This window comes from Pagrus major, chromosome 23, assembly GCF_040436345.1.
Source record: "Pagrus major chromosome 23, Pma_NU_1.0".
In the NCBI taxonomy this organism is placed as follows: Eukaryota; Metazoa; Chordata; class Actinopteri; order Spariformes; family Sparidae; genus Pagrus; species Pagrus major.
In genome coordinates this window covers 16,285,967-16,304,852 of record NC_133237.1, presented here as the reverse complement: position 1 = coordinate 16,304,852, position 18,886 = coordinate 16,285,967, and the positions used below count along the sequence as shown (strand labels likewise).

At 41.9% G+C, this 18,886-nt stretch overlaps 1 protein-coding gene across 1 annotated transcript in view; it reads right to left on the bottom strand.

Annotated features, from left to right (window-relative positions):
* Positions 1 to 10,107: 10,107 nt before the first annotated feature.
* The window catches only part of bahcc1a (BAH domain and coiled-coil containing 1a), a 70,155-nt gene continuing 61,376 nt past the window's right edge, over positions 10,108 to 18,886 (bottom strand). Inside the window, exons 23-29 of the mRNA XM_073495159.1 lie at positions 17,615 to 17,690; positions 14,935 to 15,043; positions 14,700 to 14,816; positions 14,452 to 14,613; positions 12,814 to 14,051; positions 12,412 to 12,648; positions 10,108 to 12,274 (exon numbers count right to left, since the gene is read on the bottom strand). Coding sequence (XP_073351260.1) covers positions 12,065 to 12,274; positions 12,412 to 12,648; positions 12,814 to 14,051; positions 14,452 to 14,613; positions 14,700 to 14,816; positions 14,935 to 15,043; positions 17,615 to 17,690 — 2,149 coding nt within the window. The 3' untranslated portion in view covers positions 10,108 to 12,064. The remainder of the gene's footprint in view (positions 12,275 to 12,411; positions 12,649 to 12,813; positions 14,052 to 14,451; positions 14,614 to 14,699; positions 14,817 to 14,934; positions 15,044 to 17,614; positions 17,691 to 18,886) is intronic.

Below are 18,886 nucleotides of genomic sequence, written 5' to 3'. Positions count from 1 at the left end.
TTTTTCTACTGTATAACAGTAAGAGGTTGGCACTCTTATTAAGGAGCTTTAAGATGGAGTAATTGTATTCCAGAGCGTTTGTGCTGGTGTGCGCTTATGTTAGTGCATGAGCGTACATGCAAGTTTCCCAAGGGGCTACCTGATCCTATTACATTATCCAACGCACATCAAAGGGTTAAGCGCTGTCTGCCTCTATAGTCATTAAGCCCTCTCTTAGCCACAGTAAATCAACGCTGTGCTGGCAACAGCTGCTCTGATCACCTATTAAAACTTCCATAATGTGCCGTGTGTACAGAGTGGGGCCTGTAAGCCGACACTGGCCAATAGACCTCCAGATAAAGGCCATCTTGAGCCTCTGATCTGGTTCCTATGGTCAGGATAGTGAGGGAAGTGGAGCTGAGCGGGGAGAGATGACAGAGAAGCCTTGCCTCAGGGCTTGAAACCATGCAGGATACTAAACAGATATGCCCCGTACTGTAGATGTATTTATATCTCAAGTCACCAGACGAGGAGATGTTATCATGCCTTTAGCCCAGTTGGTTGAAGTCTTTAAAACTTAATTTATTCAAAGCTGGAGATTTTCTGGGCAAATGCCTGGTAGCAGCTGAAAAAACACTTTATCTGATCTGGTGGGAGCTATACATTAGAGCTGAGTAAAAGAATGCATTGTGCACATGTGAAATGTCTCTTAACATGCTTAAAATACCACTGTCTCGAAATTAAACATTAACATTTCCAAGAAACCGCAGCCAAGTTGGGTTTGCAGCAGAATACTCGCTTTTTTTCACCCACTGGTCTGGTCAAGGAAATTGTGTGGAAATCAATAGCAGGGCTAGCTAGCTGGACCACTGTCAGTCTTTACAGAAGCGCACACTCAGGAGGCCCGTCTCCATGGAGACATAAACAGGGCATGAGACTGCCCTCAGGTGAAGTCTCTGTGTGGCTCCGCCAGCTGAATTGGTCCATTTAGGTTTCATTTTCTTTCTTGTCTATATTTTCTCTTTCTCTTTTTCTTTCACTTTCTCCCCCACCGTTCAGCAGCAGGCCACAAGCCCGACTTTTCTGTCTCTTTCTTTCATTCATTCACTTTCTCTTTCTCTCCCACTGACAGGTAGCAGGGCTAAAATTCAAGAGAAGATATAAGGTGGAATTGGGTCTCTGTACATAACAACTGTCACAGGCCCATTCAGGGGGATGGATGCTGATCTGCCTCTGTGAAGGTTGCAGAGATGTTTGTCAGCTGATCTCATAGCACGGCCCATGCATGCTGCGCTCTTCCCTCTCCTCCTCTCTCTGACAGAATTTCTTTTCACCTTTTCTTGTCCTCACCTCTGTTTGACATTTTCTCTAATTTCTCCTCCTCGCTCGCATGCGCAGATTGTTTTGCAGCCTCTCACCTCTTTATTAAACAAGCCGTATATGGCGGTGCCTCTGTTTCCCGCATCACAAGGTACATTTAGCGCTTTGAGTTTATTTCCAATTTAGCACACACCAACCCCGATGGATTTGTTTGAAGAAAATGAGCGATGTCTCCAAAATGTCTGATCAAAGCTTGGCTTAGTTGCCCAGGGGCTTCAACTCATGTTGATAAGATGTCCAAGTGCCAGTCATGGAGCTTATGACTGCCTAGTATCTAAGCAGATTGTATATTTTTAAAGTGCGAGATATATTCGAGGAGGAGAGGAGAGTGGAGCCATCCAGTGAAGGACATGGATGTGTTTAAGGGCTCTGGCAACCAGCGCTGGGGACCTGGCAGCTGGGCAAAATTCTTTTATATCCTGCTATGACTGGCACTTTTATACACACACACAGGCATGCATGCATGAGTGCATGCTCTGTCTCTCTCTCTGTATGTCTCTCTCTTTAATACGCTCACTCACCACTCGTGCCATTATACACGCTGATATCCCTTTTCATCGTGGGCGAGGCTACTACAGAGCAAGGCCAGATAGGAGAAAGAGCTTCTGTGTGTGTGTGTGTGTGTGTGGCGGTTTAAACTGCTGCACACATGTGTCCTCATCACCCTGAGAGGTTTGCGGTGAATGTGCAACAGTGAATCAGTTGTTTTCGACCACCTGCATACCAGGATAGGGGAGATTTTCCTCTCTGTGTATTTTTTCTTTCTAATTTCTCTCATTTCTTTAAATCAGGAAGTTTTTATTAAAGAGCACAATAGATCAGCCTAACCTGTTAATCAAATGTACCCTGAGTTTATTCCTCAGTCTGATGTTAAAAAACAGGGAGCTTTGCTGGCGTCTCGGTGACTTTTCAGCGCAAATATCCATGTTAGTGTTAAGTCAAACTAATTTGTTGCACCATATAAATGCAATTAGCTAAAAGGGAATAGAACAGATGCAGGGAAGCGGGGATGAGGCAATTATTTTAGCAATATTTTGCCTGCACCATCTGATGAAAAAACATACAAATTAAACCAAAAAAGAAAAATGTCCATGTAGGGAGAGAGGGGGGGGGGGTCTGTAAGCCTTTATACAGTGGTGCTCTGGCCAGATGTTTGTGGATTTTTGCTATTTCATCATTTATCACTTTATCAAAATGACTACATTTAAAGGTTGAGATTGTGCCAGGCTTTTATAGTGGAAAAAATCCCCCCCTCCTAGCATTTCCCTGTGGTATTACTGTTGGCGCCGCTGTTGCAAAGAAAGCGTTAGCAACATGGCTACTGCTAATAGCCAGGCTTCTGTCCAAGGCAAAAAACAACCGTAAGAATCCCAACTTGACCCTTAAAAATCCTGATGGCATTAAAACCGACAAAGGAGGTCTCTTGATAAGTGGGAGTGAAGATAAATCCACTTTTTATTGCCGAAAGGAAAAGGTAAATGGCTGAGATCAGAGCAGAATCTGATGTGACCCCAACACTTGATCCAGCTCTGACCAGCTGAGCAGTGGCTCCTCCCCACAAAACACTCTGCAAATGTATTGTGTTTTGTTTTGATAGAGAGCCCCTGAGCGGCAGAAATTGCATATTGTCATTAAGCTAGTAGAAAAATGCCGGTTTAGAACCGTCTCAAGTCCTTGTGGTAAGGAGAGACACAGGATTAGTGGGGGAACGAACTTTGAGCCAACACTATCTCTATTGAGTGAATGCTAGTTCGTTTACTCTTGTTTTACCTCTACCACTTCACCCTGTATGCCTCCTCCATCAGCTGGGTTCTTTTTCTTTTGTAGTGTAGCGCTTCCACGGTTATTCCAGTTGTTATTCCATTGATCCACCGTTACCTGGGAAAACAATGCCTCTTCCTGTTTCACTTGCGCAATGGCAGATGTGCTTCTTTTGTGCCGTAATTCGTGCTTCATTTTTGCTGGGAAAAATCGAGCCCATTTGCAGGCTGAATAGCAGGGTGGTGACATTTCCTACAGCCATTACGCTGTGCAATCAGTATTTTATGCAGAATGGTATTAAAGCAAAAAAGTTGTCTATTGCCAGCTTAAATGTGTAACCTACTGTGTTGCTGGCGTTGGTAATCATTTGATATTTGAAGAGGCACTGCTATATGACACACCCCTCATCATGCATAGCCAAGTTGAGGATAAAGACACACTGATGCCAGCTCACATATTAGCACTTGTATAGACATGAAGGAACATATAGAACCAGACAGGCCCATATTCCACCGGCCCTGTGCAGCAGCTATTGTATTGTGATAAATGGAGTGTCTCCTGTCCCTGTAGCCACGGGGCCCTGCAGCGGTCCACTGGGAGCCCGGGGATGCTTGGTGGCCTTTCTCCCTGGTTTCCTGTCTCCTGACTCAGCACCAGCTGTGCACACCAGCAGGAAAAAGAACATGCAAAGGGTAAAAATAATTCACTGGAGATTCATGGTATAGTGTGACCCCAAGGCAGTCAGTTAGACAATAGTCTTTCTTTTACCTGACAGCAAGGAAGGATCATCAGCTCTGTGGGATAATGGCCCCTTTGGATGATGTCATGTTGGAGTAGAATATATAGGGTACTTAGAGAAAATGTGCCATAATGATGAAAATGCTGTACGTTTTGTAATGACATAGTTTAAAAGCCTTGTTTCATTGTAAAGATGTTTGTGCCTGTTTATTGTAGATCATCTGGATATGATTGTCACTTGTTTAAATCACCACAGAACTGCATCGCATACGAAAACACTTAATCAAAAGCTGTACTTGGCAAATTTGTCTTGCGGTTTGAAGACAATCTCTGACAGTTGCCCTGGCTCACTCTTTACCCAGAAGCCACTCTGGCATTGAAGGAGCCTGAGCTTTATGGCAACAATGGCAGGCGTGCCAGCAGAGCCAGGCAGTCATCGTGGTGTCGACCACGGTGGGCTGTCAGAGGGAGCTGTGTGGCAGCGCTGTGCGGTTGAAGCGCCTGCTCTCTCCATAATGGAACAGCTGTTTGGAGCGCGGTGCGCCAGGGCGCCGGAGCACAGAGTAAATAGAGGAGAAGAGCAATGTAAACAGAGATGGGATGGAGGGAGCTGCTTCCCTGCTACCGTGAAAGGGGGTAAACACCCCAGAGAACTAGACAGAGGGGTTGTCGACACAGGAATGCACAAACAGCACTACACAGGAAGGTGTGGAAAGAAAGAATGCAACAGTAATGTTCTCCTCTGGCTTCATGTTCCCATACAATACATGACCTCTATATGTTTTAGAGATAATTATAAGAGTTTAGACAGGAATCTACCTGTTAACAAGCCCAGTTTCTCACATTTCAAATCTTAATTTTAGTCAACCAAATGTCCTAATTACATTTGATTTTGGGTGCAACTGATTAATCAAGCTTGGAGTTGATCTCCCACCATAGAGAGCCAAAGGCCCTTCTTTATTATTTATGAGATACAGAGCATTTCCAGCTGTCCTGCACTCACAAATGGGATTGTAGGAGAAGGCGCCTGACCCTTTTATGACAGGCTGTAACTTTTCCTGCTTTTGTTGGGTCAGTCGAGTACTGTGGACAGTGAGAGAACAACTGCTGCTGTTGGCACAGTATCGTTCTGTAACGCGACACAGGAAGACATCCATACGTGTTAGACCAAACCCAGATTCATGCAGGTGTTGCGGCCGATTTAGGAGCCACGAGTGACAACCAGACCAGCAGACGGGATCAACTGACTCCCCTTTTTTCACAGCTAGGTCATGTGCTGGGAAAAGATTTGATCTTTTGGATTCAGACCCATTTACGAACAGCATCCATCCCCTGATTATGCAGCATTCTGTGATTGCTGCCAAGCTGGATAAATACATTATGGGTGAGCAGTTTAGGCCAGATACATATCTGAGATAGTTTGAGACAGTGTGACTATTAAATCCTCTTTTTCTCTAAACCTAAACTCTCATGGGGAAATTAACCCTGAAAGTGCTGATTTCCCTTCTCGTTTTATTATCTTGGGTGCAAATTTGAAGCAATACCTTTAATTATAGCCAGCTGCCTTAATAGTGGATTATCCATTAATCATTAATAATACATGAAATATGTTGGACGTTTTTCCCTAAGAAAACTGTTTAAACCACTGACATGATCAATGTTCAATGCACAATCAGAGTAAGCTACGTTAAAAAGAAAACAGATAAAGTAAACATGAGTTGCATGAATGCTAAAACTAAATAACACAAAATAATGACTTTATTTTTATTGTGGAGCTCCCATCTGTTGCAGAAACCGGGCCAACAAAATCCAACCCATATTTTGCTTACTAAAAGACGACAAAGTAATAATATCAGTTTGTATAGAATGTCTTTTTGCCTTTAAATTACAAATTACTTGTATTTTAATTAAATGCATTTCCTCATACAGATTTTTTGTACTTTATTTTGATATACAGTATTTGATAACCAAATGTTTGTAATTTGCATCAAGATACCTTCTGATGTATTTGTGCCCATCTCTGATCTGTCTGTGTTAATGATTACTCATTAACACCCCTAGTTCATTCATGTGTGGACACACTACTGCTGTGTCAGACAACAGAAGCAAAGACATGGACAAGTGTGAGAGGTATCATTTTTGGATAAACATGACGTGACGTAATTTTAACCCACAAACAAAAAGAGAGAAGATAATGAGTCATGCTTGTTTTTTTTAGCGCCATGTAAACAGGGCGGCGATATTACATCAGAGTTTGTGAGCAACATATGTAGTGAGGAGCAACAATAATCCCATGTAATACTGTGAAAAGCTCTTTTAGCATAGCTGATACAGAATCTTTACAAGCCACTAATAATGAGCAACAGAGAAATGGATTAGGGGTGGCATGGCTGGATCTGGGCCACGGCAACAACACACTGCACAGTTAGTGAACTGACTGTGTCTGTGCAACACAGGAGTGTGCAACAGTCCAGCATATCCCATTGAGGAAGTGTAGGTATTTGGAGACAGCAGGTGCCTTTAAAAGCCTTTCATAATGCATGCTGCAAGCGTGCACACAGCTTTTTGGAGGTCTCCTGCTCTTAAAGTTATTTAAAGGCTCAGTCTTGGATCCATCACTAAACAGAATTATGTTGTTTACCATCAGATCTGCTGAAAGACTCTTGAACTTGCCTGTAATTTTTCTTTTTATATACACCACACTACCATATTTCTCTCATCTGTAAGTCTCACTCTTCAGTATTTGTATGAATCCAAATGTAGACATCAAAGGCATTTCTATGTTTTCACACTGAGGCCCCACTTTTGCTCCACTCCATAGAGGAATTGCTTGAAAGCGCCTGTGTTACAGTATGGTTTCGGTTATTCTGCAGTTGCTGTTACTGCTCCATAATTGATATGTTTAAAAAGCGAACGATCAGGGCTTTAGTGCCCTTTAAGAAGAGGCAGTCAGCATCTGAGTGATCTGTTTGTCCTGCTCTCTCCTCCCAGCACCTTGTTAAGACCCAAGACCTCACCTCAACCTTACTGCTGCAAACACACACACACACACACACACACCGGGCTGTCTGTCCCCTGTTCAACCCCCTCACAGTCAGAGGCCAGACAGGGTCAAGCAGAGGGCGAGACATTTATGAGGTGTAGATATTTGTGCAGGAAAGCATTCCTCCTGTTGACACTGAGCAACACAGTCTGGATACTGAACGAGCTGAACCAGACAGCCACTGACAGAGCAGACTGTCGAGTGAGAGGTAAAAGAATCCAGGTTGACTTTAAAATGTGGTCCAAATGTGACTCCTTTTGTGCATTGTCCTGTTTAAATGACCTTGTCTTTGCCACAGATACAGCGGATTTTAATGGCTTAATTTTCAGTGCATGATTCGTCAGAAATATACAACTTAAATTGTTCTAATTACAGGGTTTGTACAAGGTCTCGAAAGTTTGGAAAATGCCCAATTACCCCCGCCAAGGAGGTTGTGTTTTTAGCCCGTGTCCGTTTGTTTATTGGTTGGTTGGTTTGTCAGCAGGATTACACAAAAACTACGGAACGGATTTCCACAAAAACAGGATGGAGGATGGCTCTGCGGAAAAGGAAAGATCCACAGTTTTTTTTCGCACTTTCTTTCACATTTCAAGACAGGCCATTTTTTCGACATTTTTGTTCTTCTCAGGGAAGAATGTATGGATCTTGGTGAAAAAAATCAGGCGTATTTAGGTAGCTGATATCTATGAGTGAGTACAGTGTAGTGTCGGAGTGTTTTCGTCTACACAATCACACATGAAAACCAAAAATCTTTTGATATTTGAAATTGAAATATCGTGTTGTTATAATTGGTTGGAGTTGAAATTAGCAAGCATTAAATAATCATGATCAAAACATATAATCAACAGCTGGTAAATTAAACACAATGACATTGTAAATCTATTGTTATGGTATAAAGGAATTCATGCATTTATAGTAACAATTAAGTTGTCTAGAAATTCTTGGTTTTGGAACCTTGAAAGTGCTTGAAAAATGCTTTCTCTTAAAAAGCTGTATAAAAGCTCTCATTAGATCCCTAATTAATCTTATTTTGACTGAGCAGTAATGACGCAAAACCATCTCAAAACATCGTAACCCATACACCCCCTCTTACCCCATCCTCAGCTCCAGTGGTAAGCAGAGTCCCTCCTGCCCCCACACTGCTGCTGATGCAGGAAGGGCCACGGCTCAGACACGGGGCAGTGGCCATAGTCAACACTAAAGGTTGTGGTGGTAAACAGAGCTGTTTGTGTTCACTGGGCCGCTGTTGGAGATGACTGATGTGCCCATTAGCCCCTGTCTGGGCATTAGGGGGAGGGGGGTGGCGGCACTCGGGCTCCATGCAGGACAAAAAGACCCCTGGGCGTGCAGAGAAAGGTCACTGACCCATATTGTGTCTCCTTCAGGCCTCGCCAGTGGTTATTTCAGTGATTCAGGTTACAGAGGAGCTGATGAGCATGTATGCAAATGGACAGATGCTGTAGGTTATGCGTGGTCTGGTGGGATAGAGGAAGGTACCTGCTGCTCCAGGCACTGAATGGAGAAGGGCTCATGTTACTGCTGGCATTTTGGGCACTATTGTACACAATTAATTTATAATACTACATTCTGCCTTTGATTTTAAAAAAAGACAAAAAGGTGTTTTCAGTCCGTAAGCTTATTGTTTGTGATGTAGTTTGGTTTGTGTTCCACTAGAGAGCGCCCTCCTTTACATGTATCCACCATTTAAGAGTTGTGAAAAATGCATATATAAATCCCTTTATTCTGATCAAAAACAAACAAAAAAAAACAAAAACTAATATTTTACATATTTTTCATGGCATGTATTTATAAAATATCTTGATCCTATACCACAGATTTAGTTGTTAAAAAAAAAAGCAGTACAAATACAGAAACTACACATTTACAAATCTTGAGAACATTAACTTCTTCAAGGGTTTAGGACAAAATGGTATTTTTGGTTAGCTTTTAGGCCTATCTCATTTCTACCACCCTTACAGATACACCAACAAAGAACCAATTCATTTTAAAAATAGGCAATCTCACGAAAATTCACATCTATCTCTGAATCAGTCAACATCATATTTACAGAGCTTGGCAGCTAAACCCAGTAGGCTTTATTTGATGCTGTGACAGATCTGTCTCTATTTACCAAGGAACTCAAAGCTCACATAAACTTAGTGCAGCCAGAGACACTTACATCAAAGGATTTATCGCAACAAATAAAAGAGTTTGGCAGAAAAAGGGCCTTGTGCTTGATGGTGCTTTACAAATGAATCCAAGTAGCCTCAAAATTCTAAGGGGAGCACATTAAAACTCCTGAAGGAGTATAAAGAACAAAGCCCAGCACACACACATATAAATGAGATATGTGATATACATAATGCACAACAAGGCAAGAGCTGCCGTCACTGCATCTAGTAATAAGAAACTAGAACAGGTGGAGGCTGGGGGATGGTTAAGGGAGAAATCAGCTGGGTGATATAGATGGGAATAAACAGTAACCAGAAAAGAAGGCAGGAATGATCAAAAGAATGAGAGCAAGTTTGTCATAAAGACGCCTTATTTACTTGTTGACTCGCCTTCTTAGTGATTGTTTGACAAATAATACTGATCATCTGATAAAATACACAATTTAAGTGCTCTGCCTGAACTAGTTACTCCATTTTTGTCAGCGGGTAAACTGTTGCACTTACCATTTTCCTTAATATTAAGTTTAAAACACCAACACATCTACCTTAGATACTTGCGGAAAAGGATACCAATGCACATGGACTGGGTTAGTCTCCTCTGAAAACATTGTCTCTTTGGTGTCTGTCTGTCACATTTGAATAGCAAAATCCAATTTATTCTTTCCTTGAAAGGCAATATTGCAGCCATATTTCAAAACTTTATTCAATCTATTTATTACAGAATCCAAGAAGACCCTCTGAAATGTCTTAACCTGTTTGTTTCTGTTATCTACAGCAAGGAGTTGCTTTCTAATGTTTACTCCAGAACATTCAAATACACACATATAGGCTCACATGTACACACTATAATTGTTGAGTGTGCCAACATTTTTTTGCTACTCTGAGGATTTCTGTGTTTATAGCAAGGCAAAATAACTGTGCAAAAATTCTGGGTTTAACATAAATGTGTTGATGGGAAATGGCAGGCGCAGGAAGATCAAGGGGACACAGCCAGAATAACAGAATTAACTCACAGAGGTTTGTGGATGAGAAGAATCCAGTGTTGCTTTATTTCATTTTCACTAGATGGCCTCTACAAGACCAGTTTTATTTAAGAAATGCAAATGCGACATCACACCAAGAAAAACAATGTCACATTCTCATAAAGCGCTCTTGGCATGAACAAACAGCAACATTGACAATAAATAAAAATGTTGGCGAACAAAATAAAACTTTGTGAACAAAGAAATACTCAGGATTGCCTATCAAACAAGACAAAAATAGACAAAATGTACTTGGCACAAATTAAATAAACTTAAGTAATTTTCAGATTGAGTGAACCTACTCTATGTCCATTGCTTTGTGAATCTGATTGTCCTTCACAGTTAGCATTGAGTATGTGCGTGTACTGTACAAAATAGACACAGATGGCTGATGAAACTATAATAGACTAATTCCAACAAATTGTCAGTACTCAACATCTTACTTTGTCAGTACCTTGACCTTCATAATCACACTCCCAGGTGGCCTTTTGCTGCATATGTTTGCACTAAACAAAACTGCAGGTGCAAGAAACCATTGTCACAATGCAAAGCCAATATATATGCACATAGTGGAGGACAAGTATTCTCTAAGTTACCAGTGATTTCTGATTTGAGTTCAGTACAGGTGCTCGACATATGTTAAATTTAAATAAAGGAAATAAAGATATTAAAGACACTTTGGTATTTTGTAGGTCATAATGTGCTGAACTATGCATTCATGAGTGCAATGCACATTTAACAAATTTTCATTAAGAGACCCAGTCTTGTTCGAAATTGATTTGTGTTGACATGATTATAGTGATGCCAGGACACTCATCACATCACACAAATATTGTGTCAAAATGGTATACTCATATCATTAATCTTAAATCATTTTTGACCCGTGATTGCAGTCCAGTGGGATCTGCCTTGTGATGATGAACAACTGAGAGGTACATAAATAAAAAGGTGTTTCTAAAATAGGATAACAAAAATGCGAAATAACAGAACACTTTTACAAAAAGCCACTTGACCTATTTTTTAAACAGGAAGACCCCTCTCTCTCAGAAAGGGAGTGTTGTCCTGTTATAGACTAAATCCTTCTGTCTTTGTTTGTGCTCTGTCTGTCTCTGTCTGTCTCAGCAGGGCATATGCAGTGCAACACTAACATCTCCAATCCTGACTTCCCAAAGCAAAGGAAAAACAACGTAATGTATTCTACACCCATATAAAAATAAATCAATCGCAAACATGGAAAGATACATCTCATATATACAATATACTCCTATATAAAATAGCTTTTATGTACATATAGACAACAGACAACAATACAATAATTGAACTGTACAATGTACACCTGAACAGTTAAGACAGGTGAGAGGTACTGAAGTGTATGGCTTGATTGGGAAAAATTCAAAATATTTACAGACATCAACTTTACATCCTTTACATGTTTTAACTTCCCTGGAATGAAGAGGTCTAGGGAGAGCCCCACGCCTCACTTTCGTTTCCATTCCCTTAGGTAAGGCTACCTTGAAAGAATTGGTCAGCAGAGACTATTCAGCCTCATGGTACTTCGCACAGTCAAATGCACTCTCAGCTCTCCTTTGGTGACATATGATAGGAGCTGGAAGCATGAGTCTTAAAACCAGTTATGAAGCTGTCAATCACATGGATCCATTAAAAAGAGATTAGTTAGACGACTGAAACGCCATTTATTGAATTTGCCCAGGAAGACCCAGACTACGATTCTTCTTGAAAGGATCAACCAGTTATGGACATACCCTTCACTTTGGTGAAGGTAAGACGCCAATAGACTCCAGTGTGTAAACTCTGACAGCCCTGCTTTGGCGCTGACATTAAGTCCATGGGTCCTTGAAGCATACCCAAGGAACACTTGTTGTCTTCCAAGGCTGGAGGGTCTTGTAGGTAAAGTCATTGACTTTTATCCTTCCTCCAAAGGAGTCCTTCAGTAGTGTCCTCATTAAGGTTCAGCACAGGATGGAAACTCCTTCAGCAGTGACCAACTGACCAGTGGTGGGGTCATACGTCCCAGCCAGGTAGTAGAGGTCTGGGGAGGTACTGTTCGGCTTCTGATTGCGAGTCAGACACTCATACTCCTCCCTGCTCACCACCTGGCACTTGTGAGAGATTGTCTGGACGTCATTCTCATCCTCATGACACGACTGGTACAGGGCGTGCTGGACAGAGAAAAGACAGGGTTAGTTACATCATTATATGTGAGATCCATCAAAGAAAGAGTAATGTCATGTGGAAGTTCAATTTGCTACAAAAATGCCCAACAATCTCTATAAAAGTAACCTCCATCATGGCTCACCTTTCCATCTCGATGCCTCTTGCCTAGCTTGGTCTCTTCAGGGTGGTAGAACCACTTGACTTTGACCACCATGCTGGAGGTCCAGGATTCCCAGAAGTTCTCAATTCGACCTATGTATGGGAGGTTAGGGCGTCCAGCTGAGAGGAACACAGCACAATCTCCCACCCTCACTATGTCTCTGCCTCGCACGATGGCCTTATAGAAAAGCTTCCTGGCCTTGCCCTTTAGACCTCGCCGCTGTGGAGAACCAGACACTTTGATCAATCTTCTTTGATGATGGTGATTATTATCTCTCTTGACTACTAATGATTTAAGATAACTGACCTTATAGTATATAAGAAAAAAAGGACAGATCTTCGCTACAATTATGATAAGCAATAGAAACATTATTACTATTCTCACCTGTGTAGGGTTTCCTGACCACCTCCACATTTGTCGTCCTGCAAGGAATGCAGACATCTTGGGCCTTGGAATAAATGAGGTGTCATCTGGAAGCATCCTAGGTTTTTTCATGAAATCTTTAGATGGTTTAGAGGTGGAGCTGGTGCATTCTTTCCTCTTCAAGAGCTTGCTGTTGGAGACCTGGCCAGGGGGGCCTCCTTTGGCGTTGGAAACAGCCACAGCTTTGGCCACAAAGGAGTGCTGGTGCGACCTTGAAGAAGTGGAGGGTTCAGAGGGTTGCAGGAGTCCTCGGTGGGAAGACAGACAACTCTGAAGCATTAGTGTAGAACTGTCCTCATCATCTGAGCTGTAGGAGGAATCATTGTCAGAGGAACACAAACTGGAACTGGACAGAGAGCCCGAAGAGGAGGAGCTTGAAGAACCAGAAGAGGAAGAGGAGACAGAGAGACGAGACAGGAAGCGGCCAGCCGTCCTTAGTCCTCCTGAGGCTGCAACCAGTGCAGCTCTCCTCCTCTCTTCCTCTTCATCTTCCAGATCAGAGTAGGGGCTGTGACATTCTCTGTGGTAGCTGAAGCCCATGTCGCCATATTCACCCAGACGCAGAGAATTGGAGGGCTTTCTTTGAGGTGTGGTTCCTTTCACAAGAAGTTCTACCCTGGAGGCACCACCTTTTTTGTTGTCTTTCACCAAAAGGACAGGGTGAGAGTAAGCCTCTGTCCTGGGCATACCACTGATACTGGAAGATCCACCTCTCAACAGCAGAGCCTTGCTGTTCTTTGTCTTAGGGGAGGTCACTCCTTCATGATCTAACTTGACCAGAAACTCTTGTCCAGACTTCCGGTCCCTTGGCATAACAAGCTCATCTTGCCGACGCCTCTGGCCATACAGCCCACTTCTGGGACCCATAGATAAACCTGGACTTGGCCCTGTAGACTGGTTACAGAAGGAGGAGTAGCCATTTGCAATGCTGCTAAAAGAGTCCACCTCAAAAGAGCTGCTGCTGAAAAGGCCTTTGGCTGGGGTGGATGCCATTGGCTGGGTTTGAGGCAAGGGGAACAGGTCATCCTCCTTTCCTCTCAAGGCCTTCCTGGGAGCCCCGTTGAGCTGGAATAGGTTGTCGGAAGTCCTCTTCCTGTTGTTGGCCAACGAAGGCCAACCCAGGAAAGGTGAAAGATTTTTATTGGCATTCTCAGCCTGCTGCTGCTGCTTTTGTTTTTTCCCAGAACCCTTAGGCCTCCCTAGAGTGAAGAAAAATCATCTTTTAGCAATACATTACAAATGATTTACAAATGAGCCTAATTATGTCTCGTGTGTACATACTATAGACCAATCAGTTTATGTGATACAACTGTCCAACAGTTAAATCTTGTACCTTCTGCTGCTCAGCATCAACAAAATAATATCAACAATATTGTAAACTTTACAAAGATAAGATCTTTTGCAAGGCTATTGTGTTGGGAACGTATGGTTTTCAAAAATTAGACTTTTGGAATATTTTCATTTGATGTCATAGTGCAGTTCTTAAAGATTTTTTTTTTTTAATTTTACCCATTGTTAGCATTATAGCTGAAATTTTTTGTTGGAAGAAGAAACTAATAATTTTAGATGAAAATAAGAGTTTCCAGGGTTAATTCTTACCTGGTCTTCTTTTATGGACATTTAGAGTTTGATTGTTGATTATAGTATTGAGAGTGTTGAGTCTGTCAGACGGTCTGTCACTGATGGGGGCTTGCTCCAGACTAGAACTTCTCTTGGCTGATGTCCCGCTGGGTACCAGCAGGGCAGGAGATGACTCCGCACCTAAAGAACAAGGGGGTAGAAGTTTACTAGCATTTATTAGACAATACACTGAAGAATTCCCAGTTACATAGAGAGGAGATACTCACAGTGAATCTGGTATCCTGGAGGCAGGAGGCGGATGTTTGGGAGAGAAATCTTCCCTCGGTCGCCATCATCAAACTCTACCATCACTCCTCCTTGCTTCCCTTCATCAGATGAACCACCTGCAAGAGACAAATGAGGCAAAATGCCATTAAGTGATTGTATGTACGTACAATCAGATATGTAGTTGAAGATACAGAGGATGCACAGGAAAACAGATGCTAGAAGCTGATGTCTCACCTCTGCGAACATAGCCTGGGTATAAGCAGCGTGAGCGTTCGCTCCAGTAAGCACACACCCTGGTTCCTTCACTGAGCATGGTCTCCGACTCTGGACGTACATCTAGGACCTGTAGGCCAGACCAAAACATAATTAAGATTCATTACAGGCTGCACACACACTGCTCACATACACACACGCACACACACACACAAACAGTGCGAGACCCACGGAGCATTGTGCATGGGCAGCCACTGTGCCACGTTTCCAAGCGGCACTTATCTCATGCCAATGTGCCAGTCAGGGCTGAAAAGAACGGAAGCCATGATGCAGTAAATCCTGACTTGCTGAGTAATACTAAAGAGGGCCTGAATAGAGGGCTTGTGATTGCAGGTTGCCAGATCCTCCCTCCAACAATGCAGTCAGCCCCAGCATCCGCCACTCACTGGGGGCTCTTTTAGGTTGCTTTCATTTACTGTTGCCATGGCAAGGGACCCTTTGACTGATGAGGTGTGGATATGGGTGTGTGTGTGTGTGCGTGCACGGTGAAGGGAGAGGGAGTGCGGTGAAAATCAGGGTATTGGTGTCAGAGTCAAATAAATGGCTTTTGGACTCATTTAAAGACAAAGTGGAACTATGGCATAATTAGAACCAGCTGCTTTCCGATGAGTGTTTAGATAAGAGAAAAGTTGCCAGAAGTGTTTGGTGTAACACTGCTTAGAGAATTAGAAAATGGCACTGTCAAGAAGGCTTTGTGGGAATACCGACATTGATCAGTATGAGCGAGACTCTGTGGACAAGTTGTGGCCAATAGAGAGATATAAACAACAATAATAATAACATGTGAGACTTCTTTTGAGAGCTTTTGGAGTTATACCTAAACAAACAAACAAGCAGATAACCTAATGCTGTGGCAAGAAAAGGATGTAATTTTGAAGAAGTGTAATTATATCAATCATGACTCGTTCACATGTGATTTATTAATCACAGCTAACTTTAGACGCATTTTCCAAGAAGTGAAAGACATCACAACTTTTGCTAAAAATGTTATCCAGCTTAATTAAGAAATATATATACTTATAAATATTAAATTGTCAGTGGAGTTTACTGTTTCAGAACACTGATTTTATTTTGGACAATAATGTTGATTGTTACACTGTAAAATATCCTGCCTCATTACATACATATGTTTGTCGTAAGTGTGACAACCACTTTTAGGGAATGATTCCAAGAAAGTCTGTGTTTATGTATAAATTCTGTGTATAAATATTTGGATTAATAATAACAACAATGATACTGAGAAACCATGATATTTTCTGAGACGGTACTCGTACTGTGAAAATCTCATACTGTAACACCCTACGGTCAATATATTGATAACAAAAGTTTTTTTACTCCTTAAGAAAGGTATCAGCATCGGCCCCAAAAATCCAGTATTGGTCAGGGACCAGTTATGGCGACTAATTCCTCTTGACTTTAATTGAAAATGTATGCCAGCTATGATTTTCAAAAACAATCAAATTGCTCCCATACATTCAGCACAACCAATAGGAAAATCAAGTGTTGTATGTCTACTCTAAAATCCGAGTAAATGTTTAAATATCATTACTTTATCATTCATGACTTTGGATGAAATATGATCACAAAACCATTTTAGAGAAGCTCCCAGCACAGTTATCGTGCTGAGCAGAAGGACAGCAAAAACCATTAACCAAAGGCACGATCATGCCAGTTAAATTCTGCTCTACTCTTCCTGGGCCATCATCTCTGGAAACTCCATTGTGTGCAAACACAACGTCCTGTGCCCTGTTTGGCAATAGTGAGGACTTGTTTTCCATAGTCGGAGAAGCTGTGGGTTTGACGACTTTGCTTTAGGTGACCCAGCTGTTATTAGTTCAGAGAGACCAGCATCCTCTCAGTGGGAAAAAATTGGGACAAAGGTCACCTGCTGGGGCTAAAACTTTACTGGATGCAGAACACATCAGAAAGCACATGTTACCTAAATACAAATGAACAGCAGCCAAGAATGTGCTGTGGTTTCTACAGTGTATAATTATGTCTTATTACATGGATGACTTAGGTAAACTATAATTGCATCTCAACATGAAACTGAGTGAGAATTACAAATCTTGTGGTTTAGGTAAAAAATAAAATAAATTCAACCACCCCAGATGCAACTGAAAACGTTAAAGGGATGAAGAATTTTACCATGAAATATTATGTCTTATAATAGCTGAGTGCTTTTGGATCAGTCCAGGTCATCATTAGCTAGCGTCATACGCTGTTATGTCCTGAGCCTTTAAACAACTCCGTTACTTTGGCAGCAGCAGGGATGTAAAGTCCACGTCATCTGCCATTTAAACTACAAAACGTGAATGGATCCCGGTGTTTGCGGGATTATCCCACCCACACACAGAGCTGGGTTTTAACGGACATTCACAGACAAACACATAAACCCAAAGGGTCCTGCCTCCCATATGTTCATACTCATTTAAGAGGTTTAGATGGCTCTTAGTGACCCAGAGAGACAGCCAGGGGAGGTTGAAAGAGAGAGAGTGAAGGGACTGGCAGAGCTACAAAAACGCTGGAAGGCAATGGTGTAGAGGGTGAAGGATGTTTAAGAGAAATAGAAGTGTTGAGTGACCCAGAAGTGATTTGTTGTTGTAACAGAGAATGTTTTAGTGCAGCGGGGTGAACTTACAGCTTCCTGTAGCAGTTGCTCCAATGAATAGATTCTTGGGCGGTTTCCTCTTTCCCCGTCGATAACAATGCTAAAGCTAGAGAAAAAAGCACAGCAGAGAGAGAAAGATGAGGCTATTTTCAGATGCTTGTATTATCCTTGCCTGCCTCCCATGTCATATGTTACTCCCACTCTGCTGTTGTTATAGCATCTTTTTAGCTGCCTGAGCCAGAGGAGCTGTATTGATATTGAGCTAGGCATGGGACGATGTGGGGTTGTAATGTTAGGAAGAAAGATATGAAGCGAGATAAAAGAGAGGCATAAAAAGCGGCAAAAATGTGGATACTGGTGATAACTTCTCGTCCTCTCATGCGAAATTACTCATTTTATGATCCTAAAGATGCCTTTCTGGATAAACCTTGTTTGCATGATTTCTTTTATGATGCAAGCATGTGTTAGCCTCCAGGATAATTCATTGATTTCTAGCCATATCTTCTACATTGAAATGCCACTTTGTGCATGGTTTCCTCCATTATAGCACACTGTGAACACTGACAAAAAAGTTTAAAGATGTCACTGTAATTTGAAGGACTGAAGCAGGAAACAGACCGGATCACTAAAAGCTCTGGCTGGCCGATTACGTCATGTAGAGTTGGCCAGTGCTTGGCTTTGTCTTGTCTGTTTCCAAGCAGGAAACAATGGCTACCTGCTTACAAACTTTCTTGTATTCCAGCTCAATAGGACACTAACATACAGTATGTTTCAGATACAATTGAGGCAATAAATAGGCAATGTAGTAACAGAGTCGATTCATATTTGATTATTTGGTTTCTTGAGCTTGGTACATAGTGGTGGTTGGACTCATTTGCACTGCATCGTGCACCATATGTTTGCAGTCGGATCAAGTGTCTCTCTTGGATCGAGTTTGGGGCGTCTCACTGAACACCAATTAAACTCTCAAAACTTGGCAGTGCTGATAAGCTATTAACCAAGATTATTTTACTACACTGCCTATTTCTCACCTAAAATGTTTTGTGTGTCCTGTATTGTGAAAACGGAGGTTGAAAATTTGTAAAACTGTGAGATGTTAATCAACTATGAGCAATCACCCTGTTCATTTCTTGCCTAAATGTTTTCATAACCATATTTTCGTGGTTTGTCACCCATCCGTGCAATGTGCGATGTGCTAAATACTTTTAATTGTTCTACCTGTGCCGTGCAGTACATTCTGGTTGATGTAGGTTTCACCTAAGCCCTTATTCTCTGTTTTATCTGATCATGTAGCACCAGTTT